General features: G+C 40.0%; 1 protein-coding gene across 1 annotated transcript in view; it reads left to right on the top strand.

Annotated features, from left to right (window-relative positions):
* The first annotated feature begins 957 nt into the window (after positions 1-957).
* Positions 958-22,958, top strand: part of PAWR (pro-apoptotic WT1 regulator) — a 68,628-nt gene continuing 46,627 nt past the window's right edge. Inside the window, exon 1 of the mRNA XM_021528064.2 lies at positions 958-1,439. Coding sequence (XP_021383739.1) covers positions 963-1,439 — 477 coding nt within the window. The 5' untranslated portion in view covers positions 958-962. The remainder of the gene's footprint in view (positions 1,440-22,958) is intronic.

The following is a 22,958-nucleotide window of genomic DNA, read 5'->3' as shown; positions in this document are numbered from 1 at the left end:
GCCCCTGCCCGCCGCCCGTCAAAGCCGCCGGGGAAGCGGAGTGCGGCGGAGGCCGGCGGCGTCCCGGCCCGGGCATCCCCGCTCCGTTCCTGCCGCTCGTCGGGAGCGCCGAGGTCCGTGTCCGCCCCGCGCCGCCGCTGCCCGGGGCAGGTGCCGGCGCAGCGCTGCGGGCACCGGGCCGGGCGGGACCTCCCCGCCCTCACCCCATTGTCGGGGCCATCTCGGCAGTTTCCGCCCTGGCTTCGGCTGTGTCCGCGCCGCGATGGGGAAAGGGGAGGGAGCTCGGGAAGGCTCGGAGCCGCACCGCTCCTTCCGGGACGGTGGGAGGCGGTGCCGCTCACCTGGTGCCGCCGGCGCTGTGCAGCGCCCGATCCGCGGCCCCGCCGGGCGGGAGGTGAGCGCCGGCCGCGCTCGCCCCGCCCTGCTGCGCGCGGGAACGCGGCTCCCCGGGCAGGCAAGCGGGCGGCGGGGGGATGGCACCGGCTTCGGGGGACGGTACCCGATGGCCCGGGGCGAGGGACGGCGCTGCGCGGCCGTCGTGGCCGCAGCGGGCGGGCGGAGGAGGCGGGTGCTGCCGGGCGGCCCCGCGCCGAGGGGTGAGGGGAGCCCCGGGGAGCGAGCCGCGCCGGGCCGGGCGCCGCGGTCCGAGCCGTGGGAGCCGAGCGTGCGAGGGCGGCCGGTGATGGAGACCCGTCCCCTAGGGTCGGGGGCTTCCCGGGGAGGTCGCGAGGCGGCGGGACGGGGATGGGCAGTGCGGCGGGACGGCTCACGTCCCCCCTTTGTTTCTCTCCAGGGTGTTTGTGCTACTCCGAGCCTCTCTCCCCGCCCCCGACTCTCCCGCCCCCGTCTCTCCCGCCCGACCCGCCGGGACCTCTCCTCTCCGGGCGGCAGCAGAGCCGCCTCGGGGCGGGCGGCGGCAGCGGTGCTGGTGGGGCGCTCTCGCCGTCCAGCCCGCCGGGAACATGGCGACTGGCGGCTACCGAAGCGCCGGGGGTAGCACCACGGACTTTCTGGAGGAATGGAAAGCCAAGCGGGAGAAGATGCGGGCGAAGCAGGCACCGCCGGCCCCGGGCGCACCGGGCGGGGGGGAGCCCCGGCCTGCGGGGGGCGGCCCCTCCGCCGAGCTCCACAACAACAACAACAACAACCTGCCCCCCGACCGCGCGGCGCCCCCCGCCGGCGGGGCGCTGAACTGCGTCAGCCTCGCCAGCGCGGCCCTGGGCCGCGGCGCTCCCGCCAAGGAGCCGCCGCCGCCTCTCGCCGGGAGCCGCGGGGCCGAGCCCGCCGCCGCACCGGGTTCCCCCGAGGGCGAGGAGAAGCTGACCGCCAAGGGAAAGAGCTCGGGCCCCAGCGCCAGGAAGGGGAAGGGGCAGATCGAGAAGAGGAAGCTGAGGGAGAAGAGGAGGTCGACAGGTGTGGTGAACATCCCGGCCGCCGAGGTGAGCGGGGACGGGGGGAGGCGCGGCCGCGGCGGAGCCGCCGCTGCCGGGGAGCGCTCTCCGCCCGTGCCTGGGCTGCCCGCGCTGCGCCATGGGCCGCGCCTGCCGCGCGGGGGTCGGGGCACGGCGGCGTCCCAAGCGACGGACAGATGAGGTGTCATTTATCCTAAATAAATTAGACCTGTCGTAACTTGCGGCATTTTTTTTTTTTTTTTAGTAGCTTCTTGCCGGCAGAGAGCAAGTTCAAACCTTTTGGAGGATCAAACTGAGACGCGTGCCTGTTAAAAGTATGGTCGAAACAATAGTAATGAGAGAAAATTGATTTATCAGGTTGGAATAGATGTTCAGGTGTAAATATTATTCCGTTTGGAATCCAGAAGAATTTCCTGCTCTGGAAAAAATGTAGTGGTTTGAAGAGCATTTTTTTGAGGCAGAGGAAGATATTTTTATCAGCCAACACCACTGTCCTCTGCGGTTTGCTACTAGTATAAAAATCTGGCATTGATTTGTAATACTCCTAGAGGAATTCAGAAGAATGATAACTAAGCTTTTAGCTTGTTTTGCAGTTAATAAGAAAGGCCACAGGAAACTGAACAGAGTTGGATTTCTATCAACAGTTTTGCACTAGTAATGGTGATCACCATATTTTTATAGAAGAAAATTTGTACTTCTTCTGGTTAATATTATGGATTATTAAAGTAGGTCTAGAAAATTAAAAGTCTTTGTTTCCGAAGCAGCAGGAAAAGATGAAATCGTGTTCTTCACACCTGAAGTTACTAACCCTTTATTGTGACATCCTAGGCACTTTCACACCCTTTTATGTGAGGTGGTCTTGAAAGGTTGAGAAATGAGTTTCAGGAACAGTAGAAATCTTTATAACTGTGGTTTTTGAGATCAAGTACTGGCATACTCTTTAGTTTGAGGTAAAGAGTTTAGGCATAGGTCAGTATCATTGTTTTGTAAAGTGATGAATACAAGTGAGTTCTTTAAGTTTTTTCTTCAGGGTGTGCAAGCCTCGTAGACTGTACCTTGTTTGTTTTATACGGACCCCCTCCTAAATACCTGCCCCTTGTGCCTTTTTTAGGAACCTTAAAATGCTGCATCTTTACTTCTCTAAGTGAACTCATACTAGCCCAGTCAGTAATGGTTTTGCACATTGCAGTGGGTGTTGTATGACATGGTCTTTTAGGGGTTTCTGTTGTGTACCCTGTCCCTAGTTTTACTCTGGTTGGTTGGTTGGTTTTGAGCAGTGGGTTTCATTTTGCTCTTTGAGACTAACGTCCCAGTTCTTTGAAATAGATTTTTGAACTATTGTTCCTGTGGTAGTTTTTGGATGGTGTGATTTGGGGTTTGGTGAGTTTGCTTGTGGTTGGGGTTTCTGTTTGTTTGTTTTGTTCAAAATGTGTCTTGCTTTCCAGGAAAGCACATTCCTTGCTCCACAGCCATTAGAATCCTGTTTGAATTTGCTGCATTTTTAAGGGTATCTTTTTGTATTAAGGGTAATATATTTAGGCCTTGATAAATGAGTTCTCACCTGCTCCCTAAACTTTGCTGAGTGTCGCCACGTGTTGGCGCTTCTTGGAAACTTCTTGTACCTTTACACTAATTGCTTCTATAAGTAGCAATTAAGTATTTCACCACATTTTTGGGCTCAGATTTTAATAACTGTAGGTAACTGTTGTACAAGGTGTTATTGGGGAAGCTTGCTACTAGTAAGTGTTGCATTTTCTACCAGTGTAAAAAATGTACGCAGAGCTATCTCTTTTCAGTATTTCGCCTTTCTTAAATGTTCTTAAATGTTAAATTCATTGCCACATGCATTCCTGAGAATTGTTTAGCTAGGGAATACTAGATCATTCCTGGTAGCGAACAGCTTCAAAAACAGTCTCCAGTGTCAAATGTGAGTACCTACTTACAGGTTAATGCTTTGCAGACTATTTACTTGTCATGTCTTTCATACGGCTCTGTAGTCATGAGGAAATGTTTTAAGGTATTGATTCAAGCTGGTCAGCTGAAGTTCTCAGACAAAAGAAGGCTGTGATATAGATGATGGCTTGTTGGAGTAATCTGCAGCACTCCCATTTCTTGCTGTCTTTCTCACTTGATACTAGGCATAGCTTCACTGTGCAGTCAATACATAGTGACTTGGTAGTACACCCTGAATTTTACCATTTGTAGCTCTTCATGGTGTATGTTTTAAAATTTCTTCTCAGGAGATCTTATTTTAGAGCTTTGATTCGTGTTTCATTGTCTTATTTTTCAAGAAAATAATTTTTGTAAGAATGAAGTAGACATTTTGTGCTAAATATCTCCCCTTTATGATCATCATGCCACTGTGGTGGAGACTAGTGAGATCCCCTGAAATGAAAAATACCTGTTGAAAAAATGTACTCCTAAATGCTTTTCTGCCCAAAACTGAATACAAAAATAGTTTTTGCCCCAAATAAGTAGGATTTAATTTGATTTGCGATGGAGCTGGAGAATTTATTGATAGAATAAGAAAAGTTTGTGTTGTCCAAGTTATCTTGAAACAGGTATAAAGAATATTAGCAGATTACTTATTAATGATTAATTTCTCTCCTGTTCAGTGGGAAGATAATAGGGCCAGTTCTTAAAGAGTTCTGTGTGTTAAGTGTATTTTGTGTGGATGTTGGTGGAGGACAGAAACCATAGTGGAAACTGTGAAAGGTGACAGGTGGAAGTTGATAATGCTTTGTATTTAGAAACCACCATGATAAAAGTAAAGGCTGGTTTTTACCTTCTCAGCACTAGTGCTTATTTAAGTAATGGTGACTTTTGAAATACAATGTTTTTCCTTTGAGCACTTGTAAAATAGTTTCTTGAAAGCTGGATTTTGTCTAAATATTAAGTGCTGTGGGATTTGGGTTTTGTTGATTCATAACAATTCTTCAGGTTGTAAAAGGTAACTGAATTATATGCAATTACCATTACTATGTATGTTATCTTCCTTAAATATTAAATTATATAACCATTTTTAATTATGTTTGGAACGTGTTTCTCAGTTTCTCAGTTTGCAGGTACTAGCTTGATGCAGGTGTTGAGTGTACTTGCGGCATTTTTCTCATTTATGGTTGTGCTAAGGCCTACTTAAGAAACACAGAGCTCCCATTATTTACTGACAGTGCTTTGTGAGGATCCATATATAGGATGAGAGTTATGTTTTGTATTGTTATAATAATTATGTCTAGCTCCAAGCAAGCCAGGCTGTGCTGGTGAAACTGCAGCTTTACTTCAGTAACTTTACGTTTGAGGATTATGCTGGTATAGCTGTGTGAGTAAGGTTTTTTTGGTTTTTTTTCTGAACTTCAAAATGGAGAGTAACAAATATTTTTGTGGTTATTTTTGAAAAAAAAGGAGTATATATAACAAAATCTTCATTTAGGAAGGACAGTTGTATAGTTGGGTTTTATGTAACATGTGCAGTATAGATAAAGTTTACATTTCTACTTAACCAGATGAAAGTGATCTAAGTTGGGCAGTGTTCTTTTGTTAATAACACAATGATGAATGATTTAAAAAGGTGTAAGGAACACTGATTTGTGTATTTTGTACCTGAGGCTGCCAGACCCGAGACACAAGTCTCCTGACCTGTTCCTGGGAAATACTGCAGTGAAAGGTGGAAGTAATTCAAATACGGACTCTGCAAAGGATGTTCAGCCAGTCTGTTTTCATCTCTTGTAAAGATACAACTTTTTTTGCATCCCCACTGATGGCTCCCTGTCAGGAGTCTGTGTGTTTAGAAGGCAGTGCATATGTGGTGCTTGGTAGGTGTCGTACTGAACAACGGCCTTGGAAGTAAGCAGAGCAGTGAGTGCTTTCTGTGGGGAAAGAGTTCCTGCTGCTAGAGAAGTCCACTGTGCTCATTTGAGACTAACAGAAAGTTGCTGTGCTCCAGTTGGAAAAACGTCAAGAAAATTTAAGTGCTACATGTGTCAGGCATAGCAATTACTGTGTGTGTTGTAAAGGAATTGAAATCCTTCTCTGAATGGCTGGAAACTAGAGAGAGGAGTGGAATCCTGTACTAGCTGTTGACCTCTTTTGATTAGAAGTTTGCCTTCAGCATTATCTTTCTTGGTGATCCCCTACCTGAGGATTAAAGTATCTTCATGTTTTATCTTGAGATTAATGAAGGTAGTGTCTTTCCATTGTCTAATGTTAGCCGTGTTGTAAAACAATTTGTTTCTTTTTGTGTGTGTTCAGGAAAAAAGAGCCTCAATAAGTGGTTTTCAAAATACTAGAAAAAAGCCCTGAATTTGACTGATACACTTACCATTCATGCAGATGTAGTACTGTTATAGTGGAAGACTGAAATTATTTGACCTGGACAACCATTTGTGGTAGGTTAGACCTTCTCTTGCTGGCTTTGTCTAGTGGACACATCTTACTAGGATTCCATTTATGGTTCTTCCTTCAGATGTGGCAGGGTGAATAGAAACATTTTCAAGTTCTGATAGAAGAATTGTATTGATTTTTATATCCAGTTTGTTTTGCTTTTAATGCCTTTGTGAATTCTTATTCTGAACAAGTCTCCTGACTTGTTGAGTGGGCGTATTTTCTTCTTTCACAAGAAGAAAGTCAACAAGTCACCTGAACAGGTGTTGACCTGTTCAATGGGCATATTTTCTTCTTTCAGTCTTTTTTTAGCACATGATAAGCTTATCCTATTTTTTTTCAAATTTTGTTTAAGAATATGCTTTAATATCCCGACATAGCTAGGTACTAAGTTATTTGGCAAAAAAAACCAAACTAATCACAACTAAGTTTTTCATAAACTTAGGTCTGGAAAACTTTCAATCCCAGAATCCATGTAGCAGCTTCTAAATTGCTGTGTGTGTGTACCTTTCAAGCCTGGTGTACCTGTTCCATTGCTTATCCCTGGCAAGCCAGGGAGAAAACCAGGTTTGCTGTGATAAGCAATGGAACTGCGTGGCTAAATCTGATGGACTGTGTGCTCATTAGGTCCGTCAGTCATCCCCAGGAGGTGTTGGTACAGTGAACTGCACTTGAAACATTCCTACTCTCATGCACACAGCAAGAGGAACAAGGAAGAGGAGCTTCCTTAATCCCAGAGATGTGACATCATTGGTATAAGTGAAACCTGGTGGGATGATTCCTGTGACTGCTGTGTTAACAATTACAGGCTCTTCAGGACAGATCGGGCAGGGAAGATGAGGTGAAGGATGACATAGGTAATAGAGGGGCTGGAGTGTATGGAGCTTGGAGTTGGCAATGGCACAGTTGAGAGTCAGTGAGTAAAGATTAAGGGACAAACTTCATTGTAGAAGTCTTCTACAGTCAACCCAGCCAGGATGATAGCTGATGAATTATTCTTTAAAGACCTAAGGGATATCTGTAAATCAGCCACTCTTGTTCTTACGGGAGACCTGAACTTGCCAGATGTTAACTGGGGGCACCACAGAGCTGGTACAAACAGGTCCAGAAGTTTTCTGTCAGATACATTTAATAGTTTCTTCGCTTCAGTCTTCAACACTGGTGGTGGCCTCTTGGAGTCCCAGTGCCCTGAGCTGGAGGACCATGACTGTGAGAATGATAAATTCCCAGTGAACCCTAATCTCATGGAAGATTTGCTTTTCCAACCAAATCTCTCGAAATCTATGAGGTCTGTTTGAGCTCATCCAAGGGTACTCAAAGAGCTGGCTGATGTCATCACAAGACCTCTCTTAATGATTCTTGAATGGTGTCAAGAATCTGAAAAGGTCCCAGTTGACTGGAACTTGACAAATGCCCCAATTTTCCAGAAGGGCCAGAAGGATGTCCCTGGTAACCACAGGCCTCTCAGTCTCACTTCAGTTCCTGGTAAAATTATGGAGAGGATTATGTTGGGAGTTACCATGAAACACCTGAAGGACAATGCTGTTATGGGTTACAGCCAGCACAGGTTCATGAGGGGCAGGTCCTGCTTGTCAAACTTAATTTCCTTTTTTGACAAGGTGACTCTCCAGTTGATCAGTAGATGCCAGTTGTGATATTTTTGGATTTTAGTAAGGCTTTTGATAATGTCTGTCACTATCCTGTATGTATACTATGTTAGTATCCTTCTGGACAAAATGTCCAACACACAGCTGGATAAACACGCCAAATGGTGGATGGGCAGCTGTGAGCAAAGGGTTATGGTGAATGGAGTTACATTAGGCTGGTGACCTGTCACGAGTGGGGCTCTGCAGCGCTCCATCCTTGGCCCTGTGCTCTTCAACATCTTCATGAATGACTTAGACACAGGACTGGAAGGAATGCTAAGTAAGTGTGATGGTGTCACTAAGTTGTGAGGAGCTGTTGATTGCCATGAAGGCAGGGGGACTTTGACAAGTTTAAGGGCTGGGCAATCACCAACCCTATGAAGTTTAACAATCACAAGTGCTGAATTTTGTACCTGGGATGGGGCAAGCCTGGATGTATGGACAAATAGGAAATGTAACACTGGAGACCTGACCAGTGGAAAAGGATTTGGGGGTCCTGGTTGAGGGCAAGTTGGAAGGGCCACTGTTAATTAGTTCCATACAAGTTTGTACTGAATTCTTAAAACTATATCTGTAAACTCATGTATGGTTTTTACATATCTGTAAACTCATGTACAGTTTCCTCTGCAACTTTTTTTCCCCCAAGGCTGGAGTTTTGTATTTAAAGAATTTCAGTTGGAAGTCTAAGTGGATGACTTTTTTGTGCTATACAGGGTCATGGGAAATTAAAATAAAAACCACAACCCTGGTGTTTTATTTCAAGATTTTACTGTATTTGATCTGTTTGCATGTTGCTATGAAGAACTGAATGGAACATTTAGGTCTCTGTTACTCCAGGCCTGAAAATCTTATATTCACCTCTGTTGTATAGTCTTACGATATAATAATCACATCATCTTAGATGTAGTTATGTTTGGTACAAAATACAAGAACATCATACTGAGTTAAGGTTTAAAAAAAGAAATTAACAAAAAAAAACCCCTCAGAGAAACAAAAGTAATGCTGTGCCATCTGTAATTTTTACCTATCTTAATTCTCAATTGTTACTTCCCTTCAAACAAAAATAGGAAAAAAAAGTGCTAAGTATGGGCTTCACAGAGTGTTTTATACAGTTATTTCATTGATTTTCTTGATCTGAAACCTAAGTAAGTGACTGATGTCTTAAATCTCTTTAAGCCAGAGGCTTTTTAGTAGGTGAGAGACTTGTGGAAGCATAGTCCAGTGCAGTGCTGGGTGTTTTCTTTGTGTAGGTATTGAATCTAAGTGTAATTAAGGCTGAAAGGAACCTCAGGAGGTCTTTAATTCAACCTTGTTGCATCCAGTCAGATCTTGAAAATCTCCAAGGATGAAGGCTTCACAGCTTCTTTGGGCAATGCTACCAGGACATGACTGTCCTTGAGATGAAAGTGTTTTCCTTTCTTTTGGTCTGTCCTTTAAATGTACATCCATTGTCTCCTGCATCCACTGTCATCCATGCACTGCTGCAAAGAGCCTAGGTCTATACTTAAGTGTCTGCCTGGGACACTTGGAAAAAAGATGGTTTTGGTTTTTTGGGAGAGCAATAATCTAGATAGGCTTTAATTGGCAGAAATAGGTGATGTAACAAGATTTGAGGTACAAAGGCAGGATAGTTGGGCAAAATGCGTGCAGCACTCAGATGTGGAAAAAGTGTTGTGAAATAACAGCTGACTGTATGTGTGGTGTCTAAGCCACATACATCTGTGAGATGTATGAGAGACCATAGTGGTAGGCAGAAGCCAAGGAAGCAATCATGGGGAATTCCCCTCTTTCACTGTTCCCCCTCTCAACACTTTCTGACCCTGCTACTTATTTTTGTGAATTACAGGAACTTGTCCGTGTCCTGCTTGTCCATTGTAGTTACTGGTACATATTTATAATTTAAATTTATGAACTACTTTCCATGCAATATTCAGTTTAGTGTTTGTAGGAACATGGGCTTTCATCTGAAACCTGCACTCATCTGGATTGGTCTCTTCCCACTCTGCTGTTTGTAAAGCTCTTTAGCTTAATTTTTCCTCTCTGTGCACCAATAAAATTAGACTAATTGTAGTGTGTCTGACTAAAGAACCACCTTGTTCAGTGTCCTGCTCCTACCATGTCCATAATCAGACACATAGGAAAAATTCTGCAGAAATGTTGTCTGGTGTTTCCTTTGAGATAGTTTTCTAGCCACTTGGCAGTTTTCATCTCAAAGACTTGCAACACTGTATAAAATTTGCTAAACAGACAGAAATTAACATGAATTTATGTGCAAAATACTTGTTCAGTCTACTCTTCAACTTGTGTAAACTTAGCAAATAAAGCATTAGCTGAGGTCCACATTTCCAAGAATTCCCTTATATGATGAGATAACTCTCTATGATTATTTTCTTCTCTTCCCAGCAGAAACTCAGTGTGGTATCTGTAAGCCTCATGTCATGATCTCTGTTCACCAGTTACTGTATATATTCCTCAAGATTGTTGAGCTTCTGAAATACGACCTTTATTGCAGAGTTTAGGAGCTAATTAATATTCTGGTACTCTGACAGATTATTAAACAAAGTGAACATCAAAAAAATCTTAAACCAACAATATAGGGTGAGTAGCCATTTCAAAAGAGTTCTAGGAACTCTTTAGTCTGCTTTTAGAACAAATCTAATCTGAATACTTCTTCCAAGATACGATGAGCAGAGTAATCAGTGATACAAACTATAATTTCAATTTCTTCCATAAACATACATTTTGTTTCTGCAGGTTGAACTAGGAATTATTATTGATCAATTAATCAGTGCTTTGAACTAGCCAGAACTATGCCAGTGCCTTACTAGCCTTAGTTGTTTGAAGTGTGGCAGCAGTTGTGCTTGTAGTCTGTGTTGCAGTGTTACTCCATCCTTTGAGATGGAGTGTGTGTATTTTTTATTTGTGGTGATGAGGCTTATTAACAGTTACAGACTAAATCTAATCTGAAATAGGACCACGATTTCATGTTTTCAACAAGTCTGAGATCAAGAGTATTATTGATCTCTGGTCAGAAAACAGTACTTAGCAGTACCTTACTCATGTCTCTGTTAACTGAGCAACTCTCCTCATTTTGTCTTGCATACAAGACTGTATTTATAAAGTCTTTTGCATTTCTTTGTAGTCTGGAGACTGAGATAAACTTTTTTGAAGAATGCTGGGAAGAACCAGGCAAGGTGGCAAAAGTGTTAACGGTTTTAAATCTGCAGCGACTATATGGCTGGATTTTCCCTTCATTTTCCACAACATCTCCAAAATTAGTATGGGATAGGTAAAACTTGTATTGGAAAAAGATGCGAACACATGACAAAGAGAAAACAGAGCAGCAGGATTTGAGTGTCAGAAGTGGGGGGGAAGTATGTTCCAGTCAAGTTGTATATTCCATGTTTTTTAATTATAGGTTCTGAAATGGAAGGTATATTACAGCCATTCTTAAAACACAGGTGACTAAAATTTTTGTTCGTATAAATATGTATAAATCTAAGCTTAAATATGAAAACTACAATTTTAAATGCGCCTCTTTATTTCCCTATGAAGTTGAATTGGTAGCATTTGTGCAACCAGTAGTTTAGGGTAGAGATCTATATCTGAAAAAAAAAGCTAAAAAGTATTTTTTCCTGTTTGGTTGTTTGCCACAGTTATTGGTCCTGCATAGCAGGTCTCCAGTGGAAGCTTGGAGGGACTGTATGAACTAGGATCTGTGGCTGGACTAGTATTTGGTCAGTATCAAAAGTTGATTAGCAAAAAGGAAGTAAGACCTGTAAAATATTTTTCCAGTTTTAAGTGGATTTTTTTTTTTCCATTATCATCTACTTTTATTCAACTTACAGAATTAAGATTTTTCTGTCTTTTGTGCAGGGATTGTTTTTCTACTTGGACACTGTTTATTAGGAAGCTGCACTAATTAATCATGAATGAATCATCTAAAATATGACTGAATATGTACTGCCATAAAGGGATTTCCATCAGGGATTACAGATGCTGCCTTATATCTAGAATTTATCGTGGACCATATTTTTCTAGCTGTGTTCGTGTGCATGAACCATTTATAGGCCAGCACTCTGTGAACTTCATAGATGATGGGATGTAAGAAGTGAGATCAGGGGTGGTGCTGGCTTGGGGAACCAAGTACACTGAATGGGATTTGTTAGTGTGTGCTGGGGGAGATGGGAAGCTGTCTGTCCAGACAAAGCTTGGAGAATCCACGTGGTAGGTCACAGATGTTTGTGCCTATGGATAGCCACCTGATTCCAAATCTTTGCACCTAGGCTTGAACCAAAGTGCAGTTGGTTTCATTTGAAAGATCTTGGCGTTGAATCAGCTACAGGTCCAAGGAAGGACATGTTTTTCTGTGATAGGCAGCCCTTCCAAAGAGGACTAGAACTAATGTCTGCGCCTTCATTTTATATATAGATAGAGAAAGCTTGTTTGAAAACAAGGGTTTTTGCAGTTTACTTGGCTTGTAGTTATGGAAATACATTCTTTGAAATCTTTTACTTTTGACAAAGTTATGAAATTTCTAGTCAGTGTTTTCATTTGTTGACTAAAATTTAAGGTGGCATACCTCATGTCTGTAAGAGAACATTCCCTTTATCAGTTGTAGCCACAGGTTTCATTTAACAAGAATAGTCACAGAATGGCATGTTCAGTCATGCCTTAACTGTATGACAAACAAAATGCCTGAAGCACATAGAGATAACAGCAAATGGGGACTGTATTCTAGTGAAGAGACACCGGCTCATTAAACAATCATGTTCATCCCTGGTATTCCAGCCCTTTCTTTTCTTTCTTCCCTCAAAATTCTACCACTGCCAGTATCTGGTGATAGTATGCTCCAGCAATTAAGAGGAGAAAGGATATGAATCCTATATGCCTGACAAGTTCATTTAAGGTAAAAGCATGCTACACCAATACTACATTTCCTATTGATCACTGAGGAAACAGGTTTGTAGCAAACCTGTTTCCCAAAGTACAGCAATGAAAAATCCCACTTAAAGTGAACCTATTTGAAGTGTAGCTAGCAATCTTCATGTGTATATAATGAAGGAAAGTAGGAGGGTGTATAAAAGCAAGAATAATTTTTAAGCTGTAGTTTTAAAACTTCATCTTAAAGACAAAAAAAAAAAAAAAAAGAAGGGTAAAGGTACTGGTATTTGAGCCTTTGTTTGGCTTCATTTAGCACAAGCAGGTAGATTTTCTATTTTGCAAAGTACCTGGTTGCTTTATTTTTTTTATTTGCTTTGTAGACTGATCCTCCATTTATCTTACTAATTTGTTTTGACTGATATTTTAATAGCCTGTTAGGTACCATGTCCACTTCTGTAATCAGTGTATGATTTATTGTTGTTCATTCAATTTAATTAAATAAGACTGACTGGTTTTGTTAGCAGTGAGAGCTATTTAATTCTTAATTTCACCAAAACTCCTCTGTGTAGGCTTCTATGGAATTATTTCTTATCTATTTCTTCATGTCTTCATTCTCAGTACAAGTTTGTAATGTTTATGCAAAGGTCTGTGCTTGCAGGAAAATTTTAATTAAATTATCTTTTAAATGGATTGTTGTTTTTAAAGATTGTGTGCTGGGAACTTTAAAATAAAACATCCTTTCAGACTGTGAACACATTTTGCATGCCTTGGACTTTTTTTGTGTCTCCAGGTATGTCTGAGGTAGAGCAAAGGTCAAATGTTAACCATCTCCTCAAGATACGTTTCGGATTAAGAAGACATGAATGTCAGGAATTTGCAGGATTGAGTTTAGTGAGGCCAGTAATGTCAAAGTATTAGTTGAAAAAGTGAGGAGGGGAGAAGGGAATGTGGCAAGAGGGACGGGGGTATTTTACAGATACTTAAATATACTTCACCAGGGCAGACAATGTGTTACATGGGATCTCAGAACTGGTGGTGTTGGGATGAAAAAGTGTGTTGTGTGTATTTTACTTTTAAATTAAAAAATAGCTTTACTAGCTGTGGAATGATTTGGCTCTGAAGAAAATTAGCATTTGCTGCTGCTTGGATTTTTTTTTTTTGTTTGTTTGTTTGTTCTTAGTTTTTGTCAAGTGTTTTAACACCTTTGAAAGTCTGTGGAAGTGTGATCATTGATGTTTAAGTTTTTGGATTTTTTTCTTTTTTTAATTGGGAAGCTTTGCAAGAGTGTACTTATTTTCTGCTTTAATGAATTTGCTGCTTATAATTTAAATGAGTTCATAGATGAGTGCTTTTTACTTTCAAGATCAATCCTCTTCAAAAGATGGAGCTGTCCTTGAAAGGTGGATTTGTAAAAAGGCATTTATCTACAGAAGGCACTTTTTGTTGTTCAGAACATAATCCTTTACTCTGAATATTTAATCTAGTAGTCAGAGTGTTTTACACACAGTTGGATTAAATTCCTTGATTTTTAGGGAATGTTGAACTTGAAGTTGGTGGTTGACTCAGTTCTTGTTGAATATAAGTAGATATCTGCTGTTGTAATCAACTGACCCAGGAAGAAGAACTTGTCAGGAATTTAGTCCATACAGTCATATTACATTTAAACTTGCTACTTATTGGAGCAGTTTACTTGTTTTTGATATGTCACGATGTGACAGCACCAAAACCTGGACAGAAGATAATGAGAGAACAATTTCCACTCAACTATTTTAAAAGTATTTGGAACAAGAACTGCAGAGCTACGTGAAGACTTGAGAATTTTTGTTTTAAGCTTTAGTGCCTTTTGTTATAAGATACTTAAATGGGCCTGTAATGAGGCAGAAGGAATTGTTTTGGCTGCTTACCCATTTCAGATATTTGGCAGCTGCCTGTTTAGTCCCCATAAAAAGTCCTTTGATTGTCTTCTCTTGACAGTAAATAGCAAGAGGAAAAGGTGTGAAGCTTATACACTGCAAATCTCTGTGCTATATACGTTGGTAGACCACTGTAGCAGACGTGGGCACATCACTTCCAGATGGTAATGTCTGGTAGGAGGACTAAGTAGTTTGTTTTGAGAAATGAATAAAATTAAAATACACTCAAGGGTGTGGTTTGTTTTTTTTTTTACTTGGGCTTAATTTGAAGACAGCCTTAATTTTCAAGTCTCACTTTACTGATTTTATTTTATGCTGCTAAAAATTGGTCAGAAGATTTCATTATTTTTGTCTTTGGTTCCTAGTTTTGCTCAAATATAAATTTCAAGCATGGCCGTTGTCAATACAGTCATTGCTTACTATAGTTATTGGCTGGAAGTTTACTTGTTTTCATCACATAGCCCTTTCTTATCAAAGAGGGAGGGTTGGGGAATCCTCTTGAGAAGGTACTTTATAATGCAGTCAAAAGCTACATCTGTGTATCCATTAAGTTCTCACTAGATCATACAGCAATACACAAGGAATAGGATTTGCAGAATCTTTGTGTCTATGTTGTTTTTCCAACATTTGTCTCTATGTTGCTTGTCCTCTGCAGCTTTTAATGCATGAGTCCCATTTCTTCTTGTCCTCGCATCTGAGGAAGTTGCTGGTCTCAGTAATAATAAAGCTACAAATTCCATAATGAAAGGCCAAAATAGAAGTGATCCAACTAATATGCAGCAGAAGGAAATGCAGTGTAAGTGAATGCACCGAGAGAAAGGAGCAGAAAAAATTCATTGAAGGGAGAGAGATTTCTGATCTTGGCGATTTTGATTTCAGTGAACTGTAAGATTACGCATCCATTGGAATCTGACCTTTATTGGATTTGCTGAATTTGGAACACCTTTGCTCAATATCTGGTCTTTATCATACAGTGTGTGATATGACTTGTGACTTTACTGTGTATCTGTTTGCATAGCCAATTGAGTAAGAGTTGGAACCGTGAAGCAGTAAAGGTACATTTGGATAAGGCAGCTCACTTTTTGGGTGTGGGTAACTTTAGCAAATGTTAGAGGAAGAGGTATATTTCTGTCCAGAAAAATGTATGCGTTGTAAGCAGTCCATCTTTCTTCATTCCTATAAGGAATAATAGGAAATCAATTGGCTATTTCAAAACCATAAGTTTTGGCTTTTAAATTATTTTCCTTTGCACATTTTAGGATAACTTTTCAAATTCATCTGATTACTTAAGTGTGTAGACTTTTTTTTTCCCAAATTGTTTGCTTCTGCACATTTTTTAGATGCATCTTTGGACTTGTGTCTGAATGCTTCTGTATGCAGAGCTTTAAATGACAGAATATTTTGCCTGAATCATCTCAAAAAGGAAGTATTAATCTCATTGTTGCCCAAATGTAAGAAAAATAAATGCCAAGTGGTCCCTGAGATTTCCACTTTGGGGGGAAGTGGGTGACAGGACATGAAAGATAAATCAGGCAGCCCTGCTGGCTCTGTAAATGCACAGAAATGTTGATTGGAAGAGGCCTTTGGAAGTCTCAGAGCAGTACTTTAAGGAGCCTTGGATCAGGTCAGCCTTGATTTTTGTCTTACTGAGGCTTGACAACCTTTAAGGATGCTCTCTCCAACTATCTCTCTGAGTAACCTGACCCAGTGCTGTGCTGCTGCTCTCTTACTGAAATATTGTTCCTATTATCCAGTTGATGCATTTTGTACCCTTTGCTTTATCATCTGCTGCTTCTGAGAACAGCCTGTTTCCCATCATCTTTGTATCTAACCTTCTGATAGTTCGAGGTTGCTGTTAAATTGCTCCTTGACTTCCTCTTTAGCAGGCTGAACAAGCCCTTCTTCATGTGCTCCTCCTCTAAAAACCATCTCTAGTTTCTTTTCCTGCTGTTTACTTAATTTCCTATTTTCAGAAATTACTCTGTACTTTAATCATGTTTAAATTAAAGGGAGTATAAAGCATTGCTTATTATTTTTGTTGGTTTTCTTAGTCCTTGTTGTGAGCTGAAGCATATCTGAGAAAAGTGTCTTCATTGGTTCTCCTTGCTGCAGTTAGTGTCCATCAAACACATATCAGAGAGAGTGTGGGTTGTTTTTTTTTTTTAATTAAGAAATAAGAAACAAAGAAAGAATTAACCTATTTATCAAGGTAACTTCCTCAGAAGCCAGTAAAAGTTTACATTTTTCTCAGATCCTTTCTTTCCAGATATTTCAGGGGCCTAGGGACCTTAATTCAACAGTTCTTTGAGAAAATGAAATTAATATGAAGCCACAAATGATATGTCCAACGCAGTAATTTTAAGTAGGAAACATTTTTTAGGTTGTTCCTCATTCTTTAAACTGAAGCATTTTAGTTGCAACCAGAAGTATTTTTAGTAACAAAAATACTTGGTGCTGATTTGGATAGATATGTATTCTCATATTTATAGTATTTTAAAGACTTCTGGTATTGCTTGCAAGAGCCATCTAGGAGACTCATAATCTTGGTGAATTATGGAATGCACATAAAAATGTATCTGTTATCCAGTTACAGATAGTTTAAATTTGAATGTGAAAACAGCATTAAATGTTTATTCTGACTAGTAGAAAAATTTAGAAACTTTTCAAATTGATCCCAATATCTTAATCATCTGATAGTGCTTGCTTTTATAAAAGGTGTGTTGCCTTTGGGCTGATAAAAAAGTACTTACTCCACTATCGTAAGAAGATTATATGTTCTTTTTAAAAGTTTTAAGATATGTTTAGTGATATAATGCCATGCATAGTGTTTTTTTTCTTTTTGCAGGATGGCTTTGAAAGATTAATGATACTACTGTTTGTGACCAACTTAGCTTAGTGTTTTCAAGAATGGTATTTTATTTCCTTGGTTTCCATTTAGAAAGTCAAATTCTAAATTGTGTGTCCAATGAAATTTATTGGGCTTTTGAAACTTCCCTTAATGGGCAATATGAATCCTCAAATATGTACTTTTTAGTGATGAGGGTCTTCTTTGTTCCTTGGTTCAGAATGAGTTTCATCCTTTGATTTTGATTTGACTCTTTCATTGTGCTGTAATTAAACTTGTATGTGGGCAATGCAAAAATAAACTCTCTTCTTACTTTGATAATCAGAATTGTGTGAAAACAGCTGGTTTATGAATCAAGTGCTTGATTGAGTTGTGGAGCCTAAATCTGAGCAAGTCTGAGGAAAGCACAAAATAACTTTTTCATTTTAATACTGGCTCATATTATGCTTTTGTTTGTGTATAAAATGGTCCAGGGATCAAGAGCTGACTATTGATGCTTAAAAGCCTTTTCTTTTGACAGTTTTTCAAGGGAATTTTTCAAGTGACATATTCAAGTTGTCTCTGTCTTCCAGTAGTAGATAACTTTGACCTCCATAATCTAAAATTACCAATGGGATAATGCTCAGTAATAATCATAATGTTAGAGTGGTCATAAAGTCCATTTGATTTTATTGTCTCCACAAGTAAGGCTAAATAGCATGCTCTTCCCCTTCAATGCTTTTTCTTTCTTCCTGACTTATATGTAAGATATGTAGTTTAATTTCTTAAGTATTTTGCTATTAAACTAGAGGTCATGTGAGAATCCCCAGGAATCGGCAGTTTCCCAAGAATGTGACTCCTGAAAGATGGTTTGTTGTAACATACTGCTTCTGCAGCCATGATGTGATTGCATGTCAGAGTAAATTAGAGCACAGCTTATTCATTCTCCTGCTACATCACAGGGCTTGGGATTTCAAATACCCGTTACTCCTTATTCTTCAGAGTTCATTAATAGTTTTGGACCATAAGTAAAGTTCTAGGTCACTGGCCCTTTCCCCGTTAGTGTTAATGGAGCCCTTTTTAAGTCTACTGGAATGTGAAGAATGAAGTTTTACTTCCCTTTTTGGGAACTCGTAATTTTTGCCAGTTGTATGATTACTTCAAGTTTCTGCATTGCTTTAAGGAATAAAAGAGTATCACTAATTTATTTACTATGAATAATTAGAATTTACAACACAAAGAAATGACATTTAAGCCTTAGCCTTTGAGGAAGCTAATTATCATGTATATGAAGATTCCCTAGAAGATGGGAACTGAATGCTGAGAAGCCTTCTTTAATGAGACTGGTTTAAATTTCCTTTTTTATGTTAAGGCCTCTCTTTATTCTGTTGCCCTACTCATAGCTGAAGTGAAAAGTGAGATTTGGGTGGACAACTAAGAAATTATTTTAAGCAGGCATGTCTCAAATCATATTAAAAAAATTAGGAGTTGAATTTCAAATTGAGATGTACAGTTTGGGTCTTTAATTGTCTTTTCAAATGTCAGTTCAAAAGTAGCAGCTTCAAATATTGGAGAACTTTGCAAAGTTACATTCCTTAGTAATTTTAAGAAGTACAAACATGTTTAACTTGGTGTAGAAACTATATTGCAATCAGTATTTTTTGCTTCCCCAAAACCCCCTCACATTATCTTATTAAAACAGACTTTGCATGTTGATGGTTGTGGTTTTTCAAGGAAAAAGATCAGGAGGAGTGAGAATGTTCTCTTTTGTGTGGGTGTGTGTGACTGTTTCCAAGTTACTATCCGTAACCCAGGTTTTGTTCTGCAGCAAACTAATTTAAATCCTCCTAGGAATGCACAATATCCTTGCCAAAGGGTTTCACCAAGCAATTGAATGCTGTGTTTCAAAATAGGCATTCTTTACAAATACTTCTACTAAAATTTTTGTCTTTAGGAATAGACTGTAGCAGTGCATGTGCTTGGTGACAAATAGAGGTAAATGTTTAGTCTGTGCTCTTGAATAATTAAAAGTTCAGCATTGGCAGCTTTGCCAGGAGTGTTGCTCACTGGAGGATGAGCATATGAAGAAAAGCACGAAGTAAAACACTGTTGGTGTGTAATAAATAAAACAAACCATTAGATTGATTAAAAAGAAAAACAAAAAATTACAGTTATTGTCTCTTAAAAGAGTTTAAAGGTAAGTTATATATCAAAGCCAGCAGAGTCAGATAAATCCTCAGTGTTTCTAACACTTGGCTCTGCACACAGATAAACTTCTCAACCAGCAGTGTTCAATTTTCCTCTGGAAGTGTACAGCAGTATCTCCTACTGAGAACTGTGGCCACTGCAGATTGGGTTGGACCTGTCCTGCTCTAAGTAGAACCTGCATTTATTTGCCAGGAAAGAGCCTCAAGGGACCAAGTGCTTTAGACTCGGGGTTGTGGTCAGTCATCAGCTGTGATGGTGTTAGTACTGGGTTCTGTGCCTCTTATGTGCCTATATCACTTAAGGCAGAGTTACTGATAGTGCTGTTAAGCCCATTACAGTGGGAAATAAGGGGGTTGTTTCAAACAGTAGGTTTGGATACTTTAAATTAATGTTTTCAGTTCCAAGGTCTGGTAGCATGGCCATGGCCAAGTGCCACATTTCATTTGGAGGACCCATCTGACTTAAATGTGCAATTCTTTCCCTCAAACAATTATTCAGTCAGAATGCAAGTCATGATGTGTCCTTCTGTTAGATTGGTAGTACTATGCTACATTGATTAGCGCTTACCATTAGGAGTACATATTGAAGAAATATTTCTGTTTTCTGCCCAATGGAAACCAGTGTAAGTATTCACATTAAGGCTTTTCAAGGGAGTTGGTTCATCTCCAGTAAGAATAAACATTTGAAAATTATCATGTCCAGATAACTTGCTCTCAGAGGAATTGTCCAGAGTAGTCTCTGGGCTGGTAATACTGAATTCTAAGAAACCTTGGAATAATGGAGAAGTTTTTAGAGAATTTGAGTATAAAATTATGATTATAATTATAAAAGCAATTCTAGGTTCATAAAACTAGATCAGCTAGATAGCAATCAGTTCCAAGTAAATTAGTGGGAGATCTATTTTACTTAATTTTCTTGACTAGTGAACAGGCAGTGTAATTTAGCAGATCTCTTTTTCCTAGTATTTTAGTTGAGACCATCACAGATGTCTGTTGTAGTTCTCTTGTAAATAGCTTGTGTTAGCAGGAAGACAGAGGTTGTAAGAAAGGTAGTAATTTTGATCAAGTTAACAGGGAATGTAGATGTGAGCTAGTTTCTTCAGTAGGTATGATATATTAATAGTAATGGAAGTTAATACTCTGGTACAGTCAGTTGGATAAGAAGGGAAAAGTGTAGTTTAGGAACTGATACTCTTTGCTTAAAAAAAAAGAGCCTGTAATCTAAGTGACATAAGAGCAGTTGTCCTCATTCAGGGGAAATGTTCCAGAAACATCCCAACATCCTATCTTGGCAGGGATAAGTGGGAATGTGTTTGAAAGCAAAGCAAAAGCACGTGTGGAACAACTTTTTTTTCTTTTCTTTTCTTTTTTTTTTTTCTTTTTTTTTATTTTTTTTACCATTACCTTCTCAGATTTGAACTGTATTTTGCTTGGGAGAATTCCTGATGTGTACCTTTGTCTTCTGATGAAGAGCCAGTGTGCTGCAATCCTGTATGTGTGAGAGCAGAATTGCTCTTCTGCTTATGCTTGTTTCTCCCAGTTTGCTGTGCAACTGCAGGTGGTTTCTGTGGGATGTATGCATGAAGGTTGGTGAGGATAAATGTGTTCTTGGTGCGATTTGTTATCCTTACTTGTTATTTCTGTTGCCACTGCAACTCTTCCTCCAAAGAGTTTGCTGTTAAAAACCCCTAGAAAATAAGGCTGCAGGGAGTCCTGAAGAACTGTCTAGTTTGTCATCTTGTCCTAACAGCATTCTTACACCTGTGTTATTCCTGATACTTATCTTCCATGGATGTGTACTTTAAAATCTCCAGTGATAAAGATGACTTTTCTAGGCAAACTGCTCTATGCCCCTTTTTTGGACGTGGCTTTTTGTATGTTGTTGTTTTTTTTTTCTGTAATGTACTTCTTGTTCTTGCAACAAAAGTCTTACTAGGCTGAGTGAAATGCTCAAGTGAATTAGTCTTCATCCTATTTGCAAGGCATGTTTTTTTTTTTTTCACTAACCCAGTTGGTTGTTTACAATGTGAGCTGAGATTTTGGGAGAAAACCTTTCTCACAGCATTTTGTATCAATGGTGAATGACTCTGAAAGCCTTTGTGGGTGCTTGGTATGAGAATGCATAGATGTACCTGTCTCTTGCTTCCCTCTCCACAATTTAGAAACAATCTTCAAACACAAACCATAAATAGCAAAGGAGCTACAGAAGAGACTCAGAGCCTTTCATTATCCTAATTCCATTTAATAAGGTACTACATTTTATAGAAATAAAAATAGCCAGAAAAATCCTAGACCCCACTTATATTCCAGGCATAAGCTACTGCAGCTAAATTATCAGTACCTTATTTTTATCTTTACAAGCTATGCCATAAGTACAGTTTTAAAAAAAGGCATAGAAGCATGTATGTGTACAAAGATACACTTATAAAAAGGATCTCCCTGTTAAAAAATTTTGGAAAATTTTTCTTAAAGCAGAAATAAGAGAATAGTAAAATCCTAGCAGCGTAGGGCATAGTGCAGTTCCTGTGTTATGATTCTTTGTGGTCTTGTTTTTAATGGATTTTTCTTCTAAAATGACTTGCATATGTTAGCAGGTGAAGTTGCTAATGTGAGGTATGCTATGTATATAAGGTAAAGATATTTTAATGTTTTTTTGTATATTGTGCCAAGAGAGGGGTAATTCCTTGGAAATTTCACATGGAGTTAGGCCAGGTCCTTGTGCTGTCAGTTGTGTTTGTGCACCTGTCGTAATAATAGGGCAAGTGGCAGTTCTGAAGATTAACATTTTTGGGATTAATTGAATTAATTTACAGTGGGATCAGTTCCTGTACCAGTAAATGTGTCAAGACAGAAGGATGGGCAGTGCAGCCATCAGGATGAACAGAAGATGAGGCTGGGCTATTTGACCAGACTGTAGGTATTTCTGACTTCATGCTGTTTGTGTTGGACAAGGCAGGTTAAGTCCAGCTTGTTCTTGTCTCTCCATTCTGCTCATTTATATTTGTGTTGCAGTTTTCTTTGAGTTGCAGTGGCCTTGCTGCGCGTGGAGCCAAGAAGAGCATGCGAAAAGGAGCATGTTAATCCAGTGTTTGACTCCTGTTGGGCTTTTTACCTAAGGGATGTTAACACTGCACTGTGCCGTGATGTAGCATGGTGGTGAAACACATCCAGCAGTAGTTGGATGGATGAATTCTGCAGCTCTGCAGCTGTCCTCCTTTTTCAGCTTAAAGTAATAGCAGCTGTGCAGGTTACAAGGGGAAAAGTGTTCTCTTCCACATACAGTTTCCACATGCAGTTTCAAGAAGTCACCTGGGCCTTGTGTTGTAGCTCTGAAATATGAATCAGTAGTTTGTTTCCCTCTAAAAACAGATGGTGTTTAGTATTATCAGGGACACTATTTATATCCCAAAATAGTTAATAATGTTAAATGTTAGTGTGTGCTTTTAGATGAATTTCTGTTGAACCCCTGTTTCTCTGGTTTGAATTGCCGAGTTTTTAATTTTGTGAGATTTTATCCTTTTCCATGTCTAGACTGCTTTAGATACATGCTTTTACCTGACTTGCCTGTGGTGGCTCTGGCACCCATTTGATCCTGTAGTTAGGTAGAGCAAGGTGTACAAAATGCTATTCCCTTTTCATAGAGGTGCCTTCCTACTAGGAAGTTACCCTGACATGATTTGCCAGTGTCAGCA

This window comes from Lonchura striata, chromosome 5 (assembly GCF_046129695.1).
Source record: "Lonchura striata isolate bLonStr1 chromosome 5, bLonStr1.mat, whole genome shotgun sequence".
NCBI lineage: Eukaryota > Metazoa > Chordata > Aves > Passeriformes > Estrildidae > Lonchura > Lonchura striata.
Note: the sequence above shows the minus strand (reverse complement) of the source record. Positions and strands in the feature narration are given on the sequence as shown.